The 25,538-nt window shown below is 32.8% G+C and overlaps 2 protein-coding genes and 1 long non-coding RNA gene across 4 annotated transcripts; 2 read left to right on the top strand and 1 right to left on the bottom strand.

Moving 5' to 3' along the window:
* The first annotated feature begins 1,170 nt into the window (after nt 1–1,170).
* LOC134686068 (uncharacterized) lies at nt 1,171–4,782 on the top strand. The gene is made up of 4 exons (XR_010101525.1): nt 1,171–1,272; nt 3,471–3,497; nt 3,990–4,066; nt 4,759–4,782. It is a non-coding gene; the product is annotated as an uncharacterized LOC134686068 (long non-coding RNA).
* Nucleotides 4,783–11,823: 7,041 nt separating this feature from the next.
* On the bottom strand, nt 11,824–14,529 carry LOC134686067 (uncharacterized). The gene is made up of 3 exons (XM_063545758.1): nt 14,280–14,529; nt 13,300–13,563; nt 11,824–12,024 (listed from the first exon to the last, which is right to left on the bottom strand). The coding sequence occupies exons 1-3, from the start codon at nt 14,414–14,416 to the stop codon at nt 11,865–11,867; spliced, it is 561 nt and encodes a 186-aa protein (XP_063401828.1). The 5' UTR covers nt 14,417–14,529; the 3' UTR covers nt 11,824–11,864.
* Nucleotides 14,530–15,388: 859 nt separating this feature from the next.
* Nucleotides 15,389–23,963, top strand: LOC134687045 (actin-binding protein WASF2-like). 2 transcript variants are annotated; one of them, XM_063547001.1, is made up of 7 exons: nt 15,389–15,494; nt 18,907–19,183; nt 20,001–20,148; nt 20,764–20,875; nt 21,411–21,677; nt 22,068–22,749; nt 23,553–23,963. In XM_063547001.1, exons 1-7 carry the CDS (start codon nt 15,489–15,491, stop codon nt 23,741–23,743), a joined length of 1,683 nt encoding a protein of 560 aa, XP_063403071.1. In that variant the 5' UTR covers nt 15,389–15,488; the 3' UTR covers nt 23,744–23,963. The 2 variants fall into 2 exon arrangements, with proteins under 2 accessions (XP_063403071.1, XP_063403072.1); XM_063547002.1 differs by lacking the exon at nt 15,389–15,494 and adding an exon at nt 17,695–17,809.
* Nucleotides 23,964–25,538: the final 1,575 nt, after the last annotated feature.

Here is a 25,538-nt window from a genome sequence, read left to right as displayed (position 1 = left end):
ACTTGATTACTTCAAAACTATCTTATAAATATGATAATACATCTTAGTTAACTTGTTTGAAGTAAACATCTATGGAAACTTCAATTCACTACAATGATCAGTGCATGAATTTTTTAACTTTTACTTTTGGTGGCGGAATCTATATTGATATGAAAATTAAACATTTTCTAATGGAACAATACTGAATTATAAGTTCGCTCATTTTTTGTACCTCGATCTATATTTTATCTAAATTATCTTTTGAGAAATGGACATCAGGAAACTACTGATAACTCAAATTTATCAAAATTAAAATCCATTCTATAATTAACACAATTAGAGATAAGAAGAGCAGGTGAATATGGTAAATTAAATATATTAAAAAAATATATATTATTCCTCGTAGAAGAACTGCACAAACGACAAGTTGTAAACACTCAATGAGTTCACTGGTGTTGTAATAATGTCCGTTTTGCTGAACTTCCTCATTGTAAACGCCGAACTCTCCCAAAGATGAAAAATTTTCCATAAATGGTTTCTTCAATCAAATTGACACGTGTATTTGAAGTGTTTCCCCCCGATGTTAAATATATATAAAGATAAGTTTTTCGAAAACGCCTCAACAACCGACACATTATAATTATATGAGTTGAAGGTAATTGCATGCATTTTTTATTAATGTCCATATTTACATATATATATGTATAGTTTTAATTTTATGTATTCAGTTGTGGTTGCTTTCTTTTTCTCGATTTCTTAATTGTTTGTTTGTTTTTTGTAATATTTTTTTCACAGAATATTAAGCTTGCCGACTGTTTTTGCAATATTAAAAATTTTGATTAGAGTATTTTACAATTTTCTATAATTGTTTTTGAAAAGTCACAAACCTACCGAAAGAAAAGTGAAGTATGAACCGAACGATAACGCTGCACGGAGTTTATAAAGGCATAATACCAATTATGTTTTATTTGGCTCAAGACAAGTTAAGGAGGTGTGGATAAATATCAAGCTAAGGATAAACAAAAGATGGTTGCGAAGTTGTTTTTTTAAGTTTTTGTATCCTTTTCGTGATTGAGGTAACAGCTATAATATCTCATTCTCAAAATGACTAATTTTTATACAACATATTGTTTATTAAATAATAATTATAAAACAACAAAAAATTAGTTTCGATTATTTTGTTTTGTTTTTCAGAACAAAGCAAATCAATCCAAGTTATAAGTTATGCGGTGCACGCTCCTATTAGTTTTGCTTGTAATGGTTTTTAAAACTGATGCCTGTTTTAGAAGCGGCGTATGTATGATTTTGTAAAGTATGATACAATACTAGTATCACACTTTTTAACCGGCAAATATTACCGGTAACACAGATATTCAATGTACTATTTTTTCGCCAAGTCATATAGATAAATCTGTTTTCAAAGCTTTCTGGTAAAAAATTAACTTGTTTCACGTTTTGACCATGCAATAGGTCACGTTTCTGTCGAATATGAACATGGAATTTAAAATATCAATGAATCAAGTCGTGTGTAAAGGTGTTATCCCCCAACAAAATATCGAATATTGCAATTTGCATAAAAACTACAATATGTTTGTCATTTGTAAGGTTTCCTGAAGAAATATTAAGATACGCAGTTATTTTTCTATTGTTTATTCTGGGAACAACGTTTTGGTGTAGCCGAAATATGAAACTTCTGTTGAAAATGTCAATAAGTGAAGAAAGCTACAGATTGAATAAACATTTTGCATTCATTATCACTGAATGATATAAGAACTAAAGACACCAGTAGCCGTAGGTTTATCAAGATAGTTGAAAAAATTAAGGGTTGAAAAATGTCAAAAAAAGTTTCACTTTCTCTTTTATAATGAACTTACCGATGCAGAAAATACATTACATTCAATCTTATAAATCCGAGGCCACGTTACCAATCTACCATCTACAATAACAGAATTCAAACAACAAATAGCAATTAAGTTTGAATAAGTAAAGTTAATAAAGGACTGACAGTGCATCCTTCCCGAAAATAGCTTTAATTATTTATATTGTACAAATGTGGTTTGGAACACAAGATCATAATGTAATCGATTTAACTCTAACTGGAGATCATGTTACTACAAAATTATTTTGGGCCGGTTCGTTTCTGGCATCCAATGTATTACCAATGCATAAACAGCTACAGGTTTACGTTCGTTTTTAAAAAAATCCCGGAATATACCAGAAAACATCGTTTTAATTTGACCGCCGATTCATTTCCAAGATTTATACTTGTGGTTACGTTTGACTGAAAAAATCAATATTTGGGGGATACGGGATTTTAATATTCTTATAAAAAAAAACTCACAAATGTCATATATATACCAAAGACCTACAAATTAAAAACTTCCAATCATTTTCACAGAATCAGTACTGCGATAATATATCGAAATAAAATCCACACAAAAATAGCTAGCCGGCTACCTGAGATAAATTTGAATGGGAATATCGTTGTAATCTACAATAAATATGAAAAGTTTGGGAATGCATGTACCTTCGATGTAACACACAACCCCTCGCTTACATATACATATAGAAAAATTGAAATAAAGTAACTCGAGGAACTATTTTTCGTTTTAAAACACGTCAAAACCACAAAACACACATTTGGTGGCAAAAAAGCGCTACAATCCACCACTACGTATAAGATTGTTCGTATTTTGTTTCGTTTGAACCGGTGTAGGTCGACCAAGTGGTCGGTGTACACCTAATAGGTAAAAAAAAACAAACATATTTTTGTCTCCATAAGACTCGAACTTCCGGAATCTCTGCGATACAAAGCAGGTCTGAGCTTAAACAGTACTTTTTCAGCGTGACCCCTTTCGGCTGACTAAGTAGTAACTACTGAAGGGAGTCAATTCTTTCGAATATGAATACGGAGTTTAAAATATCAATGAATCAAGTCGAGTGTCAAGAAAAAAATATCAAATCTTGCAATTTTCATAAAAGAAACTACAACTGCTTGGTATTTGTAAGGTTTTCTGAAGAAGAAAACACTTTTTTTTTATTTGACTACTGTATTAAAAACGATAGCATGGGCGATTTCACCTTTCCAGGCTTACGTGTAGAGCTGTCTTTGACCTCTTTTTCAAACGTTTTTCCATATAAAGATTCGCAATTGTTGTATCATTGCTTAATCTGGCAAAAAAAGTGTTTGTGTAGCAGAAATATGAAAGTTATGTTGAAAATGTCAATCAGTTAAGAAGACTACAGCATTTTTAATAATAATCACTGCATTATAAAAGACCTCAAGGCCCTGTGGCCTTATGTTCATAAAGAAAATGTGTACCGGAAGGGTAGGCAGATTCTATTCCATATGAGACTTACGTCGCGTTGTTCATGGTTGGCGAAGAAAAGTTGAACAGTGAAATTCTGTCTTCCACAATCAAGAAAAAAGATATGATTGTGGTTACGATAATTGGAACATATTATTCACATATGCTACCATCTAATTTCAGGGGTCATCAAGCTCAGGGTCCGGATCGGTAGGTAATACAATATAATTAGTTTTGACAATTAAAAATGAAAAGAGTGAAAAAGGGGAACGAACATCGCAATTATGTTAAAAAGACTTTTCATTGCAAGAGAAAGCCTGAATTAGCCATTCCGGAATGCACGATCTCTAAGCATTATAGCGATAAAATCCTTTCAAAATCAGGTTGAAACAATCGTTTTCTCAATTTTTCAATTATTTTGGGGGAATTTTCTTACATGATTGGTTAGGGTTAACTTAAACAACATTTTGCTAGTAAAAATTCTAAGTTGTAGTTATAATGGAGAGAAAATAGTTATCATCCAAAAAAGAAGTGATGCTAAAAGTAAATAAAACAAAGTTGTCAACATTACAAACGAAAAAATAATATGTAGCATAGTTTATGTTTTGCAATAAGTTTTTAAGCGATACAAGTATTAATACTAAACATGCTGGCATCTGCATTTTTGGTTTTGTTTTGAATAGTTTTTATATAACATTGTAGTATTCCTATGACGAGGACATAGATGGTTTAAGGAGACTTTACAACAGTCCAGTTACGAAAGTCGAAAGTTACTCCAGGTAAACCGGTCTTTGATTATTTTTTTATTATTATTAAAACAGAAATTCATTAACTTCATAAAAAAATACAGACTGTACAATTTCTTTCCATAAAATGACGCATTACTGAGACAGCACAGAAAGCTAAATCTTGTTCAATTTAAACTCAAAATATTAAGTTTTGATAAGTTACCTTAATTTTACCGCTCTTATTTATTGATCTGGAAGGGTGATTTAAAGAAACCATATTTTACTACCATATTGTCTTATTATTATCTGATATGTAAACTTGATTTATTTTGGTGCACTCATGTTGCTGGATTTCTATCTAGTTGTTGTTTATCTTTTAGTTGACTGAAACGTAGTATTGCCAAACATGCTTATTTTAGTTACAGTATTTAAGTCTGGACACTTATTTCTAAAACCATTATCATCTATATTTCTTGAGGTAATACTTAAAGAACATTATAAATTAATAAAAAGAAGAAGATCTGAGGTAAACTGCTCAACACAAATTTACAAAAGGTGATCAAAAGACATTTGACGTTCATTAATAAGGTTTCTTGTATGTTGTCCATATGTTTTGTATGAAGTTGGATTTGATTCGGAAAGGGGAACATGAACCCCTAGATGCCACATCATATAAAAAAAACATTCATATAAGATATGGGCTCGGTCTGTTTTGGGTTCAGTATTGTTATGATTTTTTTCAGATGGTCAAAGACTGGAGAAAAACAATCTCTGATATCATGAAGGATGGTCATGTCGATCGCAAATATGGATTTTTATTTAACAGGAAAATGTGCTGGCAGTCTTCTAAAAGTATAATGGACAAGGCGGGACGCAGAAAAAGGCGAGCCTGTCGTTAAACAGTAAAACATTCTAACGCATAAATTTTAATAAATTGATTACATCTGTTGATTTGAAATTCCATTAAATGTTTGAGATTGTTTGTAAATTGTCTATGGAAACATGCACAGAAACAAATTTTAAATAATGTAAGACTTGGTTTCATATCATCAAGAGGTACAGTGCAGGTCTTCAAATGATATACGTATTTAGTATTATATAACCTCCTATACATTTCTAGGAATATGATTGGAATAGGAATATAAAAGCGTCTGAATGGAGACGGTGCATATTACATATTAGGTTAGTAGGGGAACGGGGCTTATTTCAATACACGGTTAGTATGCTCTTCAACTTTGAACTTGTTTGGCTATAAAAATATTTCGATATGAGCGTCACTGATGAGTCGATTTAGACGAAACGCGCGTCTGACGTACTAAATTATAATTCTGATACATTTGATAACTATTAGTAGTGGTGTTACGACCCTTTATAAATATCCAATATTAGGCCAATGAAAGAAAAATATAAACTTGTATGAGGCTGAGAAACTGGGGAAGGGCGAAGTTCTACCGAGCTCATCCACAGTTTTGCGCCGAGTACAAAAAAAGTTTTTATTTGTATGACATTGACCTACTATTGTTTTTATACTGCAACTTAATATAATACATTGATTGGTTATTAAATCATAACACAATTGTCAATTTTTTTTTCATCCCTTAATGAACCCCTGATTGTGAAGAAAGTGTTGCATGATGAAATTGACATTATACAAAATATAGCTATGTTACTATATTTAGGAAATAAACACAACTAGTTGCAGTATAAAAAAAAAAGTCATGACTGAGAAAAATCTTAAAGGTTTCAACAGATTAGAGATTGATATTGAAGATTGAAATAAATTCATGAAACACATTTCAAGCTATATATAACAAGTGACTATGTGGAACGCATCTATCCCATCGAACTAGAGATAACGGCTACTACAGATACAGCTAAGTCGGCCTCATATCTTGACTTACATCTAGAAATTGACAATGAGGGTCGGTTGAAAACAAAACTTCACGACAAAAGAGATGATTTCAGCTTTCCAGTTGTGAACTTTCCATTTCTTAGTTACAACATTCCAGCAGCACCTGCATACGGGGTATATATCTCCCAATTGATACGATATGCCTTTGCTTGCATTTCCTATCCTGATTTTCTTGATAGAGGGTTGCTGCTCACAAGGAAGTTATTAAACCAAGAGTTCCATATGGTGAAGTTGAAATCATCCCTTCCTAAATTTTACGGACGCCATCACGAGTTGGTTGACCGTTATGGAATAACCGTTTCACAAATGATATCGGATATGTTCGTTACGTCGTAACTACGATCCCCTTCCCTTTCATGAATATGACCTACCGAATTAGACTATTTATCGGATTTGTTATCACATAAGCAACACGACGGGTGCCACATGTGGAGCATGATCTGCTTACCCTTCCGGAGCACCTGAGATCATTTTAATGGGTTTTGTGGTTTTTTTTTATTCTTTAGTTTTCTATGTTGTGTCATGTGTACTATTGTTTGTCTGTTTGTCTTTTTCATTTTTAGCAAAGGCGTTGTCAGTTTATTTTAGATTTATGAGTTTGACTGTCCCTTTGGTATCTTTCTTCCCTCTTTGCTATTGTTGGTATCTGTTTTTGTATGACCAAGGAAGAAGTTTCTTAATGCTAACGGTATCGACGACTTGCTAATTTTTAAAGGTCACTAGTCAAAATATCACACGTTAAGATAGTCATTAAGATAATTTCGTTACATAGTGTGCTAGTGATGTTATACGGTATATATGGTAACAGCTACACTATGGAATTTACTGACTCCATGTATACCGTATTGGGTCCCTATCACACTATGTAACTAATACTAGTAATCTTTGTCAATATTTTAATCAACCTACGCGACATAGCCGCATTGAGATTAAAGTATATATGTATCTTCGATTCACAATGACTATGTAACAGCAGAATATTGGTCATACAGTTTACTGAACCGGAACTTATCTGAATGTATTTGATCGTTCCCAGAGTTAAATGATAATGGAGATAGACCCATCTCCTCCTGGCTTTATTTCAAATTACATGCATTCCTTTAATTCGCTGTGTAACAATCAGAATATCTTCCCTTTTTTCTGAATAATTCTATGAGATTTACACAACATGATTTGGAGGATACATCAATGAGACACCAAACAAAAAGAAGCAAAACATCCAAAATAATGACTCACGAGGAAACTTACGGACTTTACCAACAGACTAGTGTCAAGACAATAGATCTGAATCACCCTGAATTTAATAAAAATGATATCATTTTGACACCTATTAGTGTTTATTGTGTGTACATATGTTCGAGATAATAAATAGTAAACCATAATTGTGCCAGTAGTCAACCCGTCTGTCTAAGCCACGTGTAGTTGGTTGGTCGAGTATAGTCCCTAGTGTTGACAGTGGGTCACTTGCTATTTTTTTTTATACCCCTTCCAAATTTAGTTCTCCAATTTGAGGCATAAAACATGGGTGCCCCTACTTGCAATTTGAGGCATAAAACATGGAGAACTAATTATACTGTAAAAAAAATGTGGGTCCAGAATTTTAAAGGAAAGTAGTGATTTGGTACAGCTGAAAAAGGTTAAAAATTAACACTTCGGAAGCTGTCAAAAGATTTCAAGACCCCCTAAACATAAAATTGTCCATATTTTGAGTTAGAGCCGATGCAGTTTTCTATAATTTTGATATAATTTGCATTAAAAGTAGTACACCACACTTTAATGAGAAAGCGCAGGTGGGATTTTTTAAATTTTCATTTATGTTCTAAAGGAAATGCACTACGAAATAATTGTGGTCTCGGACCGGTTGTAGTTTGTCTTGTTTTTTTTAGGTCTATAAGAGTCGCGTTGTAAGTCGAATGTTGTCGGCAATTCATTTATTGGTCTTTTCATTAAGAAATGACTGTTATAATTTTTTAGTTGAATGTTAAAAATCTAAAACAATTGATAATAAAATCAATTTGGTGCAATGGATAAATTTTTAATGACACAAACAACAACTATACATAGTCTTACGTAAAAAGTTAAATTATAAGGGTTCATTCAACCTATGCCAACATTTTGAAATTTAGGTATAAATTGTATGAAAAAATGTTGGCATAGGTTTAATAATTTGTTACAAATTAAGTGTTATAAAATTAATCAGGGGCTAATCAATTTACAACCAGTTTAAACCTACCGTTAAAGAATAAAGGTTTTACAAGTACAACACAAGTGAAAATTTAGTTATAATTGTGTGTGTTGAGGATCTCTTTTTCATATAGGAACTAGTTAAAAATTAATATAATGAAATGATGAGGAAAAAGAAGAATTTTATTGATTTTTATTAAAGAAGCAAGCATTTGTCATATTAAATATATATCAGTGTCATTCTCATTAATACATGTAATATAAAATATATGATCAAAATATTAAATTTTATATATAAAATAGTTTTCTTCAAATACAATGGCATAATACACTATTGATACTCGTGTATTTAATAAGCACTGAATCATGTAAAATATCTATTATAAATGTTCACTATAAATTCTCACATATAGATAAAGGAAGATGTGGTGTGAGTGACAATGAGACATGATCTCTCCATCCAAATAACATTTATAAAAGTTCGCCGTGATATAACCTTTTTGTGCTAATGCGGCGTAAAGCAACAATCATTTATAAAAGTAAACCAGTATAGGTCAATGTACAGCCTTCAACACGGAGCATTGGCTCACACCTTTGTTTAGTATACACACAATAATTGAACTACAAACATGCAATTGTGAATTTCTAGAAAAATATGGAAATAAATGCAGAAGAATGTATTCCTTAACCAGAAATATTTATCATACACTGAGTTTACCAGCTCTTTATTACTCTAAATGTATGCACATAGGAAATTGATTTGAAAACGAAGGATTATCAAAAGATATACTGGATTGGTCCTGGACTCGATTGATTTTAACGTATAAATTACATAAACAAACGACAACTACTGTACATAGAATTAGAAAATTTTACTATTATGATTGTCTCAAAAGTCATACTATAAGATATGATGCTGCCTCTGCACAATCAACTGGTGTCATGTTATCCTTTGGTCTCTTGTGCAAGTTTCACAAAGATATCTCAGGAGTAAGACTTGTCATAGAATGATTTTAAAGTTTATTCTAGTCCTTAATGGGTTTCACAAAGTGGTCCTAAATTTTTACATTTTCTAAAGTTGGTCACAAAGTAAGGACTACACAAGCGGTTTCTAATGATGGTCTTATGATAGTCACAAGTTTGTTTGTATAAATTACACTAATTTTTTAGAAGTTTTGCAAATTTACTCGTTATCATCATTTTATCAACAAAATAATGAAAAAAAATGATCATAAACATTTGCAATAATAAAATAGCTTTTTATATCTTTTTTTCTCAAGTATTGTTATGTTTAAGTGTTTAATTTCAGAAAGATAGTCTTTTTTTCTCTCATTTTATTTTTTTTAAATTTTGCTAGTATCAAGGGTTCTATTTAACAATTTTTGTCCTTTTAGCATGTTTAGAAAAAAAATATTCCATTTTTACTACAACACAATTTTCTAAATACTCTATTTTTGTTTCTGAAATTTCAAAGAGTATTTTTAATGCTTGAATATACTGACTATATTTTACCTTTTTTTAATTAATAATGAGTATAACAACACCTATTGTATTTTGTTTGTAGGCATATATTGAATATGTTTTTATCAAATGTTGGCATAGGTTGAAGACACCAATTATAAGATACTGAAATGAGAACACACCTACTGAACTACTAGATAAATTCAAAACAAAAGTCCTAATCAAATGTCAAAATCAAAAGTTCAAAGACATCAAACGAATGGATAACAACTGTGATACTCCTGACTTGGTACAGGCATTAAATGGTGGATTAAACCTGGTTTTAAAACTAGCTAATCTCTCACTTGACAGTCGCATCAAATTCCATTATATTGACAACGATGTGTGAAAAAAACACCAGACATAATAGTCAAAACTGTCACAAATAGGGTTACATCCGTCAACTTTGTGTTATAATCCTAATCACTATAAAAATAAAAAAATATGTAACAAAGAAGCACAACATGACATATAGACAAATCACATCGGCAAAAATAAAAGACAAGAATGATAAATTTATAATAGCACAATAACACAATGACGGGATGTAAAAGTACAGAGCCATGTCATATTTATCAAAGAAACACATCATAGCATATAGACACAGCACATTAGCAAACATGAAATACAAGAATACAAAAACAAATAAAACTAGTACAATGACAGGATGTATAAGTACACTGCCATGTCATTCGTTTAAAAAATGCATATAAGCAAAGCATATTAACAAATTAAAAACCAATTCTTCAGAGAACAATTGAAGGTCTTTCCACCTCGATAATTAGAATGAAATTTAGAAAAAAAAGTTAGAAAGGGTCACTCCTTGTTGATGTTATTTGGTACCTCAACTGATATAGAAAAATAAGATTAAATATAGGTATATACAGAAGATTTAATTGTTTTATAATAAACAAAAACAAATTTAAAGCAAAGGTCAAAATCTAGAACGTCAAGTTGACCTTTGACCTTGACCTCAATTTCAAGGTCATAGGTCAGTGATCTCAAATCAAAAGACCCCAGGTCAATCACTTGTATGGTTGTAGAGAAATATCGATTTCAAAAACAAAAGGGGAGAAAACTCCTTAAAGGGTTGACAAAACACTTCGACTCAAATGGGTTGAAGTTGCCTCTTGTTGTAAACAGTAATTAGGCAAACACATCGTATCATTAACTGTTACAGTTTCTTTTGAATAACGATAACAAGCAAAATTCAAAATTTTTAACATGACCTTGACCTTTGACCTTGACCTTAATTTCAAGGTCATGGGTCAGTGAACTCAAATTGGAAGGTCCGAGGTCAATCACTTGTATGGTTGTGGAGAAATAACGATTTCAAATACATAAGGGGAGAAAACTCCTATAAGGGTTAACCAAAACACTTCGACTGAATAAGTTGAAGTTGCGCCTTATTGTAAACAGTGATTTTGCAAACATATCATATCATCAACTGTTACAGTTTCTTTTGAATAACGATAACAAGCAAAATTCAAAATTTATAACATGACCTTGACCTTTGACCTTGACCTCAATTTCCTTTATATGGACCAAGGACTTCATATCAAAAGACTGTAGGCATCTACAACTTATACTGTATGAATTAATCCATCATATCGTTTATTTTAAATTTTCAAAGGGAAATAACTCCCATAAGATGTCTTCTGATCACCCCAGTCAAAGTAAAACAAATCATTCTTAAGAGTATACGAACAATTTGGTGAAAACAGTTTGTAAAAATCTTATACGGTTTTTGAGATATAGCGATAACAAGAAAAAGGGGACGCGGGGAGATAACTCGTATAAGAATAAGTGTTCGGTCACACAGGGTGAGTTTTGAAACCTCCAATACTAAACAACATCATTGGCCAAACATCCATTCGATATGTTGTAAAACAAAAAAGCATCTCAGACGGCAGAAGAAAAAAAAAAATAATCAGAAGAAAAACAATAGGTCTTTCCACGAAAAGTGGAAAGACCTAATAAGACAAGAATACAAAAGGAATCCATTGTGATTAGGTTGACCGTTATTGAACTATATCTATGTCGTAGCCACTTATAACAATAAGGAATAAGAATACGAGTTATCAATGTTGAAAAGTTATAGTTTTAATACACCCAGGCATACATTTCTGATAGGAAGTTTCGGTTTTAAATCCCTTTCAACTTTTTTTAACATTCTAAAAAAACAAGAGCATTCTATGAAAATAAAAGACAGTTATCTTGCAGTACTGATTTATTTTATGTTAATTTCAGTTTTTAACAGTATCTGTCAATCATGTTCCACATTCCGTTTGCTGCTGTTTGACAGTTTGGACCTGTTAACCTGTAATCAGAATGTATTCTTGCTGCCCGGAGAAAGTCATTCACTATCTTTTTACAAGCGCCAACACCTCTTGATTTGGTTCGAGTCCACGTTCTGTAAAAAAAAAAATAATGAATTAACAAAAGTATAAAGAGGTTGTCTAAGATTCTAAATCATTTCGAAACGCAAGACACACTTAAAAAAAATAAATACTGTTAAATCTATTGAAGAGCTAGCCTCATTATTTTTGTAAATCGGAAATCGATACAATTTTAAAATTTATAAATAGTGACGATGACTTAGGTATATTAATTACATAGGTTGTTATTGACCTAATACGGTATATATGGGGTCAGTAAATTCCATATGGGGTGAGAGCGAAGCTCGAATCCCAAGATGGAATTTACTGACAATAAAGAATATACCGTAATACGTCACTAGCACACTATCTTACCGACTATCTTAACGTGTGAAATTTAGACTAGTGACCATTCAAAATGAGAATGTCTTAAATACTGACAAAAAGTATGTTAGCATTAAGAAACTACTTCCATTGATCCTACAAAAACAGTGCCAACAATAACAACTTGTTAGGTTTAAATGTGTTTTATAAATTCATTTCAATCTTAATCATCAATTTATTGGTCTGTTGAAACCTTTAAGATTTTTTCTCAGTACCGTTTTGTTTTTATAAAGGGACGTAGCACCACTACTAACCGTGTATAAAATAATCCCCGCCTCCCTTCTAACGTAATATGGAATATAAAGGGACGTAACACCCTTACTAACCGTGTATGAAATAAGCCCCGTCTCCCTACTAACCTAATATGGAATATAAAGGGATGTAACACCCTTACAAACCGTGTATGAAATAAGCCCCGCCTCCCTTCTAACCTAATATGAAATATACACGGTCTCCACGAGGGCGCTTTTAACCAATCATATTCCTAGAAATGTATAGGAGGTAATATCAAATGTGATTCCAGCCTCAGGGTGCAGAATTTCTTGCTGTGTTGAAGACCCATAAGTGGTCTTGGGCTGATTTCTACTCTTCGGTCGGGTTGTTGTCTCTTTGACACATTCCCCGTTTCCATTCTATCTTTTATTCTCTTCGTTGATGGGATGCTTTCTCATTGACGTCCATACAATGTCTCTTTTTTTAATTAAAGTGTATTTTTTAATTACTTTTTGTATGGAAAATTATAGTCAGATATTTGTATTGAGTTCAGCACTATTTTTATCTGCAACATTTCATTTGACTATGAGACAGCATGCAAAAAAAAGCATAGTTCTCCTACAAAAAAAAATAGGTATCCGGTTTATACACAATGTCTTTAATAAATATTTTTTAAAGGAATCAGGTTTAACATTTGATTTAATAGCACTCGCCTGCTGTTCATATTTTGTGCGTCTGTGATAACGGTGTCCCATTTATCGCCATAGTTATTTCCTTTATGTATTAGCCAACGATTTCTTCCAACAACATACCGATCGATGGTGACTACCACACCTGCATGATGGAGATGATAATCCCAGTCTCTCTTCCCAAACCATCTGCTAGATCTAGACGAAGACCGTCGGCGCCAAAACCAACCTCCACTAGAAGAGCCAGATGATGGTTTAGACGAACCCGAAGAACTGGAACCAAGTGGTCTACAGTAAACACAAACATAAGCTATAATTACTCTGTATTAACATGAATATTTGAACTCAGATTAGTGATTGTTTGTTTAATTAGATATACGAAGATGTGGTATAGTGCCAATGAGACAACTCTCCATCCTATATATCCTTTTTCCCATAAAGCCAATGCATTACATCGGTACAGATATAACAAATACAAACAATAAATATTTACAATATGTACAAAACAAGTGAGAGAGGTAACATTAGTCACATCAAAGTAACAATTTGTAAAGGTAAATCATTATAGGTCAAAGTGCGATCTTTAACACGGACTCACACCGAACAGCAAATAATGTTTGGTTAATGTCGAATAAATCATATATTATATACAGGTGTCACATGTGAATTTGGATCTGCTTAAACCATTCCGGAGCACCTGATATCACCCAAGTGTTTGGTGGATTTTGTGTTGCTCTGTCTTTCAGTTGTCTCTATTTCTATGTTGTGTTTCGTGAACTGTTTGTGTTGCTTTTTTAAGCCATGGCGTTGTCAGTTTATTTTCGACAAATACGTTTGAATGTCCCTTTTGTATCTTTCGTCACTCTTTAGTGACGAAGGCTTATAGATATCAATAAACGTGTGGTTCAAAAAAATCAAATAACAGTCGTTCATTTTAGTTATACTTTAGTTTAATCCTATCTTAATTCTACAATAAAAAAACAAATGAATATAAAAAAACATACCTGGTAAAATATTCAGCACTTAGTACTTTTGAATTGTACAACCGAGTTAAGCACGATTGAGTAGAACAATCTGCACTTTCTACAATAGAATGAAGACAATTGACAAACAGCAAGAGAAATAATTCTTTCAAAACCATTGTTACGGCCCAGAAAGATCGGTCAATACGCAATGGATTTTTTTTTTAAAGAACTAGGTGTGTTGGATAACGTATTGTAAAAAATAAAGTTTCCAAGAATATGTTTCGTTTTAGCCAACTACGTTTCAAAGTTTTAAATGTCATTTTTATGAAAAATCCTATACTCACAATATGGTACAAATATTGGAAAGCATCTAAAATTACACAAAATGTCAATAAACGTGTCGCTAAATTAATAATATAGAAAACATTTGATGAAAAAAATTAAAGTCGTTTCAATTTTGTAAGAAAGTTTATATTTTGATTTTATTTAAGAACACCTAACTTAACATATTGAAACTTTATACTAGAACTAAGAACTGGTGATCGTAATAAAATTTAAAAAAAATCAATTATAATAAATAGGTCAAAAAAGCTTTAACTTGAACGATTTGAGGACCCCCATCTAAACACTCACGTAAGCAATTATACAAAATATACTTTATTCGGTATTACCATATAATTACTTTATACATATATAAATCTAACATGTCCTATCTTTCTTTCTAATTGTCTTTTTTATCTTAACTTTTCCGTATACTTTATATGTATCGAATATTACTTTCGGCTAGATATTCAAAGATTTTTTTTGAATTTCTTTGGAAATGACTTATCTATTTTAATTTTTTCCGTATAATATGTATCAAATATTACAATACGTTTGATGATACATATTCAAGGAAAAATTTTGAAGAATGACTTTATAAAATAGCGTGACGGCTTACATTACCGACTTAGATGACAAGATGTAAAATGGGGTAAATGATAAAACATTGTCGATCGGTATAAATAAAGAAATAGTTTGACAAATAATTGACGTAGAAATGTTTAAAAACATTTTACAAAGGTATTAAGCATTGATCTTAACCGTTAAACAGGTTATTTACAAAAACAAATGAGAAGCATAAAATGTGTATTGTATATCCGGTTACTGTTTAAGATGTTAAACAAAGACGTGGAAACTGGAACTCGAAACTAACATTTCAAAGAAAAATAACTTTTCCTTGTTATATTTGTAAAACAGGGATTTGAAATGGATGTAAGTATTTGTAATTCAGTAATTATTTTACGGTCAGTCACTGTATTAATGTCATATATCTAAATTGTATAATATGAAAAGGCAAAAACGCATCGATGATACACCCGTCTTTTTATTTATGCCTCGTTCACACGTACATTTTTAATGCGAATTGATTCGATTTAGCTAAATCGCATTTTCCAATTCGCATAAATGCCTGGTTCATACGTACATTTAATTCGAATTGAATTCGATCGAATGCGAATCGAATTCGCTAATCGCGTTCACACACTCTTTTTTTTTTACTGAATTGATTCGAATTGGCTAATTCGCATTATCCAATTCGCATTAGAATTAAACGCAATTTATTAATACGAATCAAAATTAAACGTCGTTCGGATAGTCAAGCGAACTTGACGCGCATTTCAATTCGTATCAGAATTAACGTTCGGACGTAAAACGTTTCGAAATTCGAATTAAACTAATCCAAATTGTGTGCTATTGCGTGGTGGTCAGTTTTTATTGGTAGAGTAAGCTGGAGTACCCGGAGACAACCACTACTTCGGTAGGAAAAATAACAACCCTAGTAAGTTAAAATTGGATTCACTATCACGTCCATTGACGGATCCAGGGGGGGGGGTCCGGGGAAACCCCCTATTTTGGCCGCTCAATGCATTTGAATGGGTCATATAGTTGGAACACCCCCCCCCTTTTTTTGAATGGCTGGATCCGCCCCTGACGTGCGGATTCGAACTCCCGACATCAGTGTTGACAGGCGAGTGATACAGTAGTTCAACTAATTAGATCATTCGACCACAGAGACCCTACCTAACATCATAAAGGGACTCCCATCCTGACCCTCATGTAACCAATAATAAAAAATGTAATTTATTCAGTCTTCACATACAAATACTCTATTTCCTTCATTTGAAATGCCTTTTTTATTTTATTTTTTTTACGTATTTGTTTGACACTAGCAGTAACGTGACGGCTAATATAACCGAATTTCTACAAGGCTTTTGGTCGCTAGCATTCTGGTCCTTATCTTTATCATTATCAATTTTGGTCTCTAGAATTTTTCGTTATCGTGTGTGTTCGCTGGACAGTGGCAGATTCATAGTGGGGGCTGTAGACTGCGATTGTGGCATGGCCTATGATTGAAAAAAAAATCGTATTGTCGTATAAGTTTTTTCGACATGCTAGGCTCAGCTGTATTCCTTCACTTTTATGGAAATACACCCCCTTTTATTTAAATTCTTGGGTGTGCCATCGCTACATTAATTTACTTTGCACGACTAGTTGTTGCTGCAAATCATAAGAAATTGAATTCACTAAATGCTTCAAATAGTTCTTAAAATTCAAGAGTCAATTAAGGAAATAAATTAAATATGACTTTCTCTCATCATCCTTTCTAATCATCCCATGTTGTTGATTTGTTCATGTATGCAACACGTCCGACCAGAATGGGGACGTTTAATCCGATGGTTCATGTATAGAAAGTGACAAGCTCTTTGCACATTAAGAACCCTTACAACCACTTTTTGAGGGTCCGTAGGTGGCCTTTTGCAAGGTAAAATATCTGTTCCTATCCAATATACCCCATTTTCCAGTGGCAGTCCAAATTTCCCCGATCATCATCCTGGATGACCTCTATTATTACAAGACCTATCTTTTTGTATTAATTGTTTAAACTTGTTCTCGTCCTGATTATGAACATGCATGGAATATTTGTCACTGGACGTAAAACAACCAACAATCAATTAATAAATGTTTTTCTATCAATAACATAACATTACTTCACTATTTACCTCAGTAGAATATAGAGGTTGGCCGAGAAATGTCTCGACCTGTATCTTAACTCGTCGATATAAAAATCGGCACTTCTTGTATTGTAATATTTAATTCACAAAACGTACATAACGTTTGACACCTACTTTCATTCGGAATTTGAACGCACCAATTCGATGATGTCGGAATTCAGATAAAAACATTATTTTAAAACCCAAGCATAGTAGTACATATGTTGTATATATACATGCAGTTTGTCCAGTTCTCAAATAAATTAAAAAAAATGTCAACACTACTGACGCTCAGTCTAATTGTACCAGTAAGGTCATGTACTAGTAAGTATAAACCTATTCATACAAGTCGAAATTTTTTAAATAACTTTTTTTGTGTTTACAAATACTTCCCTTTAATTTGAATAGTTCAACGATAAATCGTGTGGTACATTTAATAGCCAAGGTAGATGTAAAACGAGGAAGAAATATACACTAACCTACTCTGGTTGTCGTTTTCATTGAAATTTTATATGTTCTGGTGAAAATTAACACTGCGTAAGTAACCTTTAATTCCTCACAAATGATAGTAAATACTTCTTAATTTTAGTTATTGTTTTCCATGTTTTCTTAACATTGAAATAAATTCATGCTAAAACTGTCAAAATGTGTTTTTAAAATGATTTTATCATCTGAATCTCCCTAATATACTAGGTTAGAGGCGATATTTTTGTGAAAGTATGGGGATGATTTTTGAACGGTTTGACTATTCATTTTCATCTTATTCTACTCCCACTATATAACCCGGTTACTATATAGCACTATATAGCTAATTTTTATTTTCTCTTTTGTACACAATTTGCAGAATATTCATTTTTATATGCAGTCTTTCGATACGAAATGTAGCCTACGAATATGAGTATATCGGGGTATTAGTCAGCAAGACAACAACATACCAACGACCAACAAAAACATTTAACGAACTCGACACCATTCATGAATAAAAAAAAGAAAGATTCAACTCAGATTGCCAATGAGACAACTCTCTACAAGAGAACAAATGCTGTATTCTTGTTACATGTAGCAACTATAGTTCAACCTACGGCCTTCCAGCATGAACAAAACCCATACCGCATAGCAAGCTTTAAAAAGCAAAACAATGACAAATGTAGTCTTCGTTTACAGAATCCTGCCAACTAAGCTTGTGTCAATCATCCTCAGACTTGCTGTTTAATCGGAGAACTCAGAAAAATTTTGTCTCTAGGTATCTCCGAAATTTCCGCCATACAATTACAATAATTAGAGTAAAACACATTTTGAAATTTGATTGTCCCAAAGTCGTTACTTGTACTAACTTACAAGTGTATCAACCTTTTCAATGATAATGGACTTTATTGTCTTTCTATTTTTATGGGTTTTTTGTTGTTGTTTTTTTATGGGGAAGGGGGTATATTAATCTGCTTTCTTTTCTTTCTTTCTTTCTCTTTTTTATGATTGTTTTGAAATTTTTGTTGTTTAATTGGTTGGTTGATTGTTTTCTTTGTGAACAGTCAGTTTGCATCGTTCAGATGCAGTTCCTGAGACGTATGCATGTCATCTTCGGAGCATTTAAGTTAGCTTAAATGAATAATAATTCACTTTTAACTTATTTTCAGCCTATGCCATTTGTCAAACGCAAGTCGGATCCAGTCCGAATAAGCCAGGTGGAGCTTCACAAAGATAACAATATCCGAGATGAACTGGAATGCATATCTAACCACACCCTCTGTGGAATAATACAACAGCTAAGTAATCTTAACCATCATGCCTCGGACATGTTTGACGACCTGTTTATCGAAACTTTAAATGTCGTCAAAAGATCAAACAAACTTAAAGACAAACTCAATGAAATGAGAGAAAAATATAAGAAGTGGAATAAGAAAAAGATTGGAGGTAAGAAAAATTGTTTATACAGGATTGCATATTGCTGCTATGACATTCCTGTATCATTTCAAATATACTGTTTTTATGTCTGAATATATCTTGTTTCTATAATAATTTGACAATGTATACGTTTCTACACGCATTGTATAAAAAAAAAATCAACGTGTGGTTGACGATGATCTCAGAAGATGATTGGATGAATTCAAGGGTCATAACCTTTATCAACTCACCGAATGAATCAAAATATGCTAATGAAATTGGCAACTTTCTGAAATGTGGAAGGCACTCGACGAGGTTTTCAGTTTTACAAAAATTAGTAAGATATTGTTTAATCATTTTAGAAACAGATTCTTACATAGTTACTCGTGAATAATCGGATTTTATCCAATATCGATAGTTAAATTGTAAATTTAAAGTCCTAGCCAAGGCTCAGACTTTAAAATCTATTTATGAACTATCTCGATTGGATAAATCCGATAATCCACTCACTGGTATCAATATTAGAATCTATATATTTATCATTTACAGGATATTCTTTATCATTCATGGCCTCCTGCTTTCACATGAAAAATAGTTAATAAGTTGGACAAATAAATTGGAAATAAATCCATTGTTGTATAAAGTAAACTCAAGGATCACGTACCCTGTGTTATCTATTAATTGATTTTATCGCCAGTTTTTAATTTAACATTTTCCGTCCTTGCTTCGTTTTTTAATATGTACATTCCATTTAAATCACTTAATGATGTATTCCTTTGTCTTTTACCAAAAATATATTTCACTCTTAGTGATGTCCTCCTTTTTTTATATTTTTTCATGACTACAGGTTCTTTGAATGACAATGAAAATGAAAATGCTCTTTCGCAGCATTTTGATCAGCAAATCTTTAGTGTTCAAGGCAGACCCAATGCCATAGTGTCCATGTACAAGGCAGCTAACCTTCCTCCGGCCATTTCAAAGACTGACCAATTCAGGTATAATAAAAATAAAGCAATATGCTGAGCTATATGAATGAATGAATGAATGAATGAATAGTTTATTAGAGTGCAACCTGTATATATACAATACAATGTACATTGAGTATTTACATAATGATTCAGCCAGACAAATAGGCTATAATGTTCATAAGAGGGATCGCGAACTTCCACTGCAGCCAGATTAAGAATTCAAAATTCAACATAGACATTTGATAGAGTAATGAAAGAATATCTGGATGGGGTTAGCAGAAGCGAAAATAAATGACACAAACAAAAAGATTAACGAACAATGGGGTGTAAGAATATAAAGAAAAGAACATAATGGTATGGGGCTGAAATGAAGAAAAACAAAAAATGGCATAAAATTAGGAATTTGTGTAATACGCTGACGGAACCACTACCAACACACTCAAAACACTGTCTCTTTTTTACAGAACAAATCATAAAATAAATAAACAAAAGTGACTATTTCATACACCAAACAATCCTTCAAGAGTTGGTATCTTCCATTTATTAAATTGACATTTTTTTTTGTCTCTACAAATTTAATAGCTTCTGAATGACTTGTTACATGTATTGCTTTACATTTATTTTTTATAATAATAACTGTAGAGAAGATGGGAAAAGTGGATTAAAGCTGTATACCAACCCAGACTTTTTCTTTGCTCATTGGTCTTCACAGATGGAGAAAAAGGAAACCGATTATAGCCATCGAAAGACAAAGGTATTTATTTTATTTCAAGAATTAGGCAGCAGTCATGTCGCGCCAATTGTTATTTTTGAGATATTTCATTTTGCATCAACTATTATTTTCAAAATATCAATAGGACCTATGTACATGTATACAGAATTCCTTTGCTGAACACAAGTCATACTTATCAAACCAAACAATCACAGATATGTTTTGTGACACTTAAAAGTAAAACTCATGTAAGAAATGGGACTATAGTTGCAAAATTATATGAATGTTTGGGTTTTTTTTTATTGTAATAGAAAGTACCAAAATTTGAAATAAAATTTGAAGAACATTTGCATGACTTAAATTTTAAGGTGAAAGTAAAACAAACAAACAAACACACGAAAAAGAAATGTTCTGAATTCATACACATTTTAACAAAAAATGTGGACATCACGTCAAAACGAAAAATTCAAGCAAACAGGAAAAATAAAGCCATCCAAAAAGAATTGGATATGATTTATATAATACTAGTTTGCATACCGATCTTGGTTGTAACAAAAATGTTGACATTTTATTATAGAGAGCAGAAAGAAAAAATCGTCGACAGGATAAAGGAGAAGGTCCGAGACAAGTTAGGAGAATACAAGATAAAATGAGAGACAAAGCTAAAGGCGCAGAATTTAGCACACAGTTTGTTCAACAAAGTCATGGGAAACGTAAGAAGGAAAAAAAGAAAAAGATGGAAGGAATTTCTAGTAAACAATGGGAAAAACAACATCCTAACCAGAAACTTGAAAACGTCGAGGAAAAAGACGAAATGGAAGAATCAGGGAAAATACATAATAGGGTATTTTTTTTATAGATTTATTTGCATTCACAATTATACATTTTTTTTATTGAGTCATGGCAGTTGTTGAAGCTTAATTCCTTTTTACTGGTGTATTTTGAAAACATAAGATTGAGTGAGCAACACAAATTCGACAAAACCGAAGGTGAATTTATTTTCTCTATCGGTTGCACCCGTTGTGTTCTTCTGAGCAAGAACAAATATAATTGATAAAGTCGCATTCGGTTACATCATTAAGATAAAACACTAAACGGCTATGACAACCTGCATTAAAGTTCATATTGTTGATACCAGATTTTGGAACGGTAATTTATATAAAAAAAAGCCTAAAATCTCTTTTTTAAACAAAATATAACTTTAAAATTGTGGTATACAATTCTTTAATTGTAGGATGAAAATAAAAAGATTGTCCCAGATTCTAGTATACAGGCAGGATTGCCTAAAGAAAATGATGCACCGCCACCTGTACCTATGCGTAAAAACAGCGTCATTTCAAATCACACTAATTCGGCATTACCACCACCTCCTGATGATCGATACAGTAATTTACCGCCGCCACCTCCTGATGATCGATACAGTAATTTACCGCCGCCACCTCCTGATCCGCCTAATGCTATGACAAATGGACCTATTCAGAGTGTTGCATTGCCACCTGCTCCTCACGAATTCTATCAATCGACAATAGACGAGCGTGAATCTTTTTATCCGTTACCTCCACCACCCAATGAGTCGGACAGTAATGAAGGAAGAGACAGCATAATTGAACCTCCTCCTACACTTGAAATAAATCCACAACTGCTGAGAACCTCTCAAAAGCTCAGAGCCAATAGAATAAGTACATTTGTTTTTCCACCAGCCATGGAAAATGGCGACAATATTAACAGCAGAAAACATATCCCGCCTCCTCCTGTTTTTCCAAACACTTCCGTTCCAAACGCACCGCCACCACCACCGCCTCCGCCACCCCCGGGTCTGGCGCCTGCACTAAATACGTCGACGACAGCGCCTGCATCTGTAAGTGTTGAAACTACATCTGCAACAGGAATGTTTTCAGAAAATTCATTACTTGCAAGTAAGTAATTTACACATATTAAGTAGTTTTTGTCTTTTTAAGTGGTGTGAAAATAAACTAGCAAATAATGCCAAGCATACAATTCATTGGCGGATCCAGGGGGGATGGGGTTCCGGGGGGTTGGAACCCCCCTTTTTTGGTCGATCAATGCCATTTGAATGGGAACATATGGTTGGACCCCCCTTTGTCCTGGGTTGGGACCCCCCCCCCCCCCCCCACGCCTTTTAAAAATGGCTGGATCCGCCCCTACGATTTGTTAGAACAGTAAAATGAATCTCGTGTGATTTAAATGTAAAGCTTTTTTAAAAAGAGAGGCTAAAGATACCTAAGGAACACTCAAACTCATAAGTGGAAACTAAACTGATATCACCATGACTAAAAGAGAAACAGACCAACAACATTACACAAAACACGACATAAAGAAATCTCGAACCCCACCAAATACTGGTGCTCCGGAAATGTTTTCAGATCCTCCTCAACATATGGCACCCATTGTGATAATTGATATTCATTAACGATCAAACAACTCATGATTAAAGTTTGCAATTTTCTTTAAAAGAAACATTGTGGTTGCAGTTCAAATATATGAGGGGGTTGATAGGGTTTACTGAATAGGGAACATTATAGGAACAAAAATTGCAGAATAAATTGGAAAAGAGCTAAAGAATATAGAAACATAGACCACATAAATAAAGCATAGAGAATACTTGCTTGCTGAAATATAAAGAATGGAGAAAACTGGTAAAAATAATAATAAATCTATCAATTAGTCAATCAATAAAATATAAATTTAAATTTTACAGTGAAAAAGAATTTAAAACAGTCAAAGGACAGAAAAACACCAACACAGTCGGTCAAGTCTAATTCGAATCATATGGATGTTACCACCATAATGAACAGAGCATTAGAGAATCGCCGAAAGTTTACAGAAGACAGTTCAAGTGATGGTGATGACTCCGAATTTTCCGACAGCGATTGTGAATGGGATGAATGATTGTTATTAAATCTAATGACGTCTGTGTACTGACTACAATGCTGATATATGGTTTGAAATACAGGGGATATAATTTTTTTTAAACAGGGAAGATGGACATTTTTCTTTAAAACGTAACGCAAGAAGTTCTTCCAAAGATAACTTATATAAATAGTATATTAGCAACTTTATATTGGACCAGTTGGAAGGGGGCAGGGATTTTAAATAAAAATCAGCCGAGTTGCTTTGTTGAGATCGTTAATAATCATAACTTCGGAATAATAGGCTGGAACCAGACCACACATTCGGTCCTGCTAAATGATTTGAAATTGTCACGACATATTGCACGTGTTTATTGATGAAGGTTATCGTTAGATGTTTTTGATGTTTGTGTTTTGTCAAGTTTCTGTCTTATTTACCATTGATGTATATCCCTCATCTCCTGTAATTCATATTTCTTAGTTAAAATGTGACAAAATGTGTAAGATTTGCATCAGCTCCCAACCAAAGTATATATATATGTTATTGAAATTAAGAATGGATTTGGGGAATGTGTCAAAGAGACAACAACCCGACCATAGAACAGACAAAAGCAGAAGGTCACCAACAGGTTTTCAATACAGCGAGAAATTCCCGCACCTTTAGGCGTCCTTCAGCCGGAGGACTTCATTTCTTTTAATGTTTGATATATAAACATGTATATTACGACATTTGTTTACGATCTCGGATTTATTTCTAAATTCTTCCTTGACCCTTGAAAAAGCTAAATGGTTGTTCCGATAATGACAATATATCAAGAGTATTGTGCATATTCATTAAATTTTAATCAAAGTTCAACATGGTTTAAGTGTTCATTTCCCATATAACTTAATTAATTTTTTTTTTTTAAATGTATGATTTCAATAGTGTATTTTACACGGAGAGTTGATAAAGTGCTTACAGAGTATATTATAAGAAGAATTATATTAATTTATTCAGAATTGATAAGAAATCTTAATATCAATTTTTCAGAGTTGATGTAGATATGGAAGAGGGACGAAAGATACCAGAGGGACAGTCAAACTCATAAATCGAAAACAAACTGACAACGCCATGGCTAAAAATGAAAAGGACAAACAGACAAACAATACTACACATGACACAACATAGAAAACTAAAGAATAAACAACACGAACCCCACCAAAACCTAGGGGTGATCTCAAGTGCTCAGAAAGAGTATGCAGATCCTGCCCCAACATGTGGAACCTGTCGTGTTGCTTATGAGATATCAAATCCGGTAAATAGTCTAATTCGGTAGGTCACATTTATGAAAGGGAAGGGAATTGTAGTTACGACGTAAGGAATATAATTTATCCAATATCATTTGTGAAACGGTTATTCCATAAAGGTCAACCAACTCGTGATGGCGTCCGTAAAATTTACGAAAAGATGATTCAAGCTTCACCATTTGGAGCTCTTGATTTAATAGCTTCCTTGTGATCAACAACCCTCTATCAATGTAACCATGATAGGAAAAATAAGCAGGGGAATATCGTATCAATTTGAAGATATATACCCCGTATGCAGGTGCTGCATATATATGACTTTTGCTAATACAATATATCATCATAATATATTATACAACCGCACCACTCTATCGCACATTAAAGCACATGTGTAACATAGCTATACATTTTATATTAAAACGAGGGAAACACTTACAGAAACCATCAGGAACTACTAACAGTTTCTATCTATTCGTGCTTTCATAATACACACTATACAAACACAACTACTTAAATAATCTATCTTTATGTTATCTCTCCACAAAACGACC

The sequence above is a fragment of the Mytilus trossulus genome, chromosome 10, assembly GCF_036588685.1.
Source record: "Mytilus trossulus isolate FHL-02 chromosome 10, PNRI_Mtr1.1.1.hap1, whole genome shotgun sequence".
Classification (NCBI taxonomy): domain Eukaryota; kingdom Metazoa; phylum Mollusca; class Bivalvia; order Mytilida; family Mytilidae; genus Mytilus; species Mytilus trossulus.
Note: the sequence above shows the minus strand (reverse complement) of the source record. Positions and strands in the feature narration are given on the sequence as shown.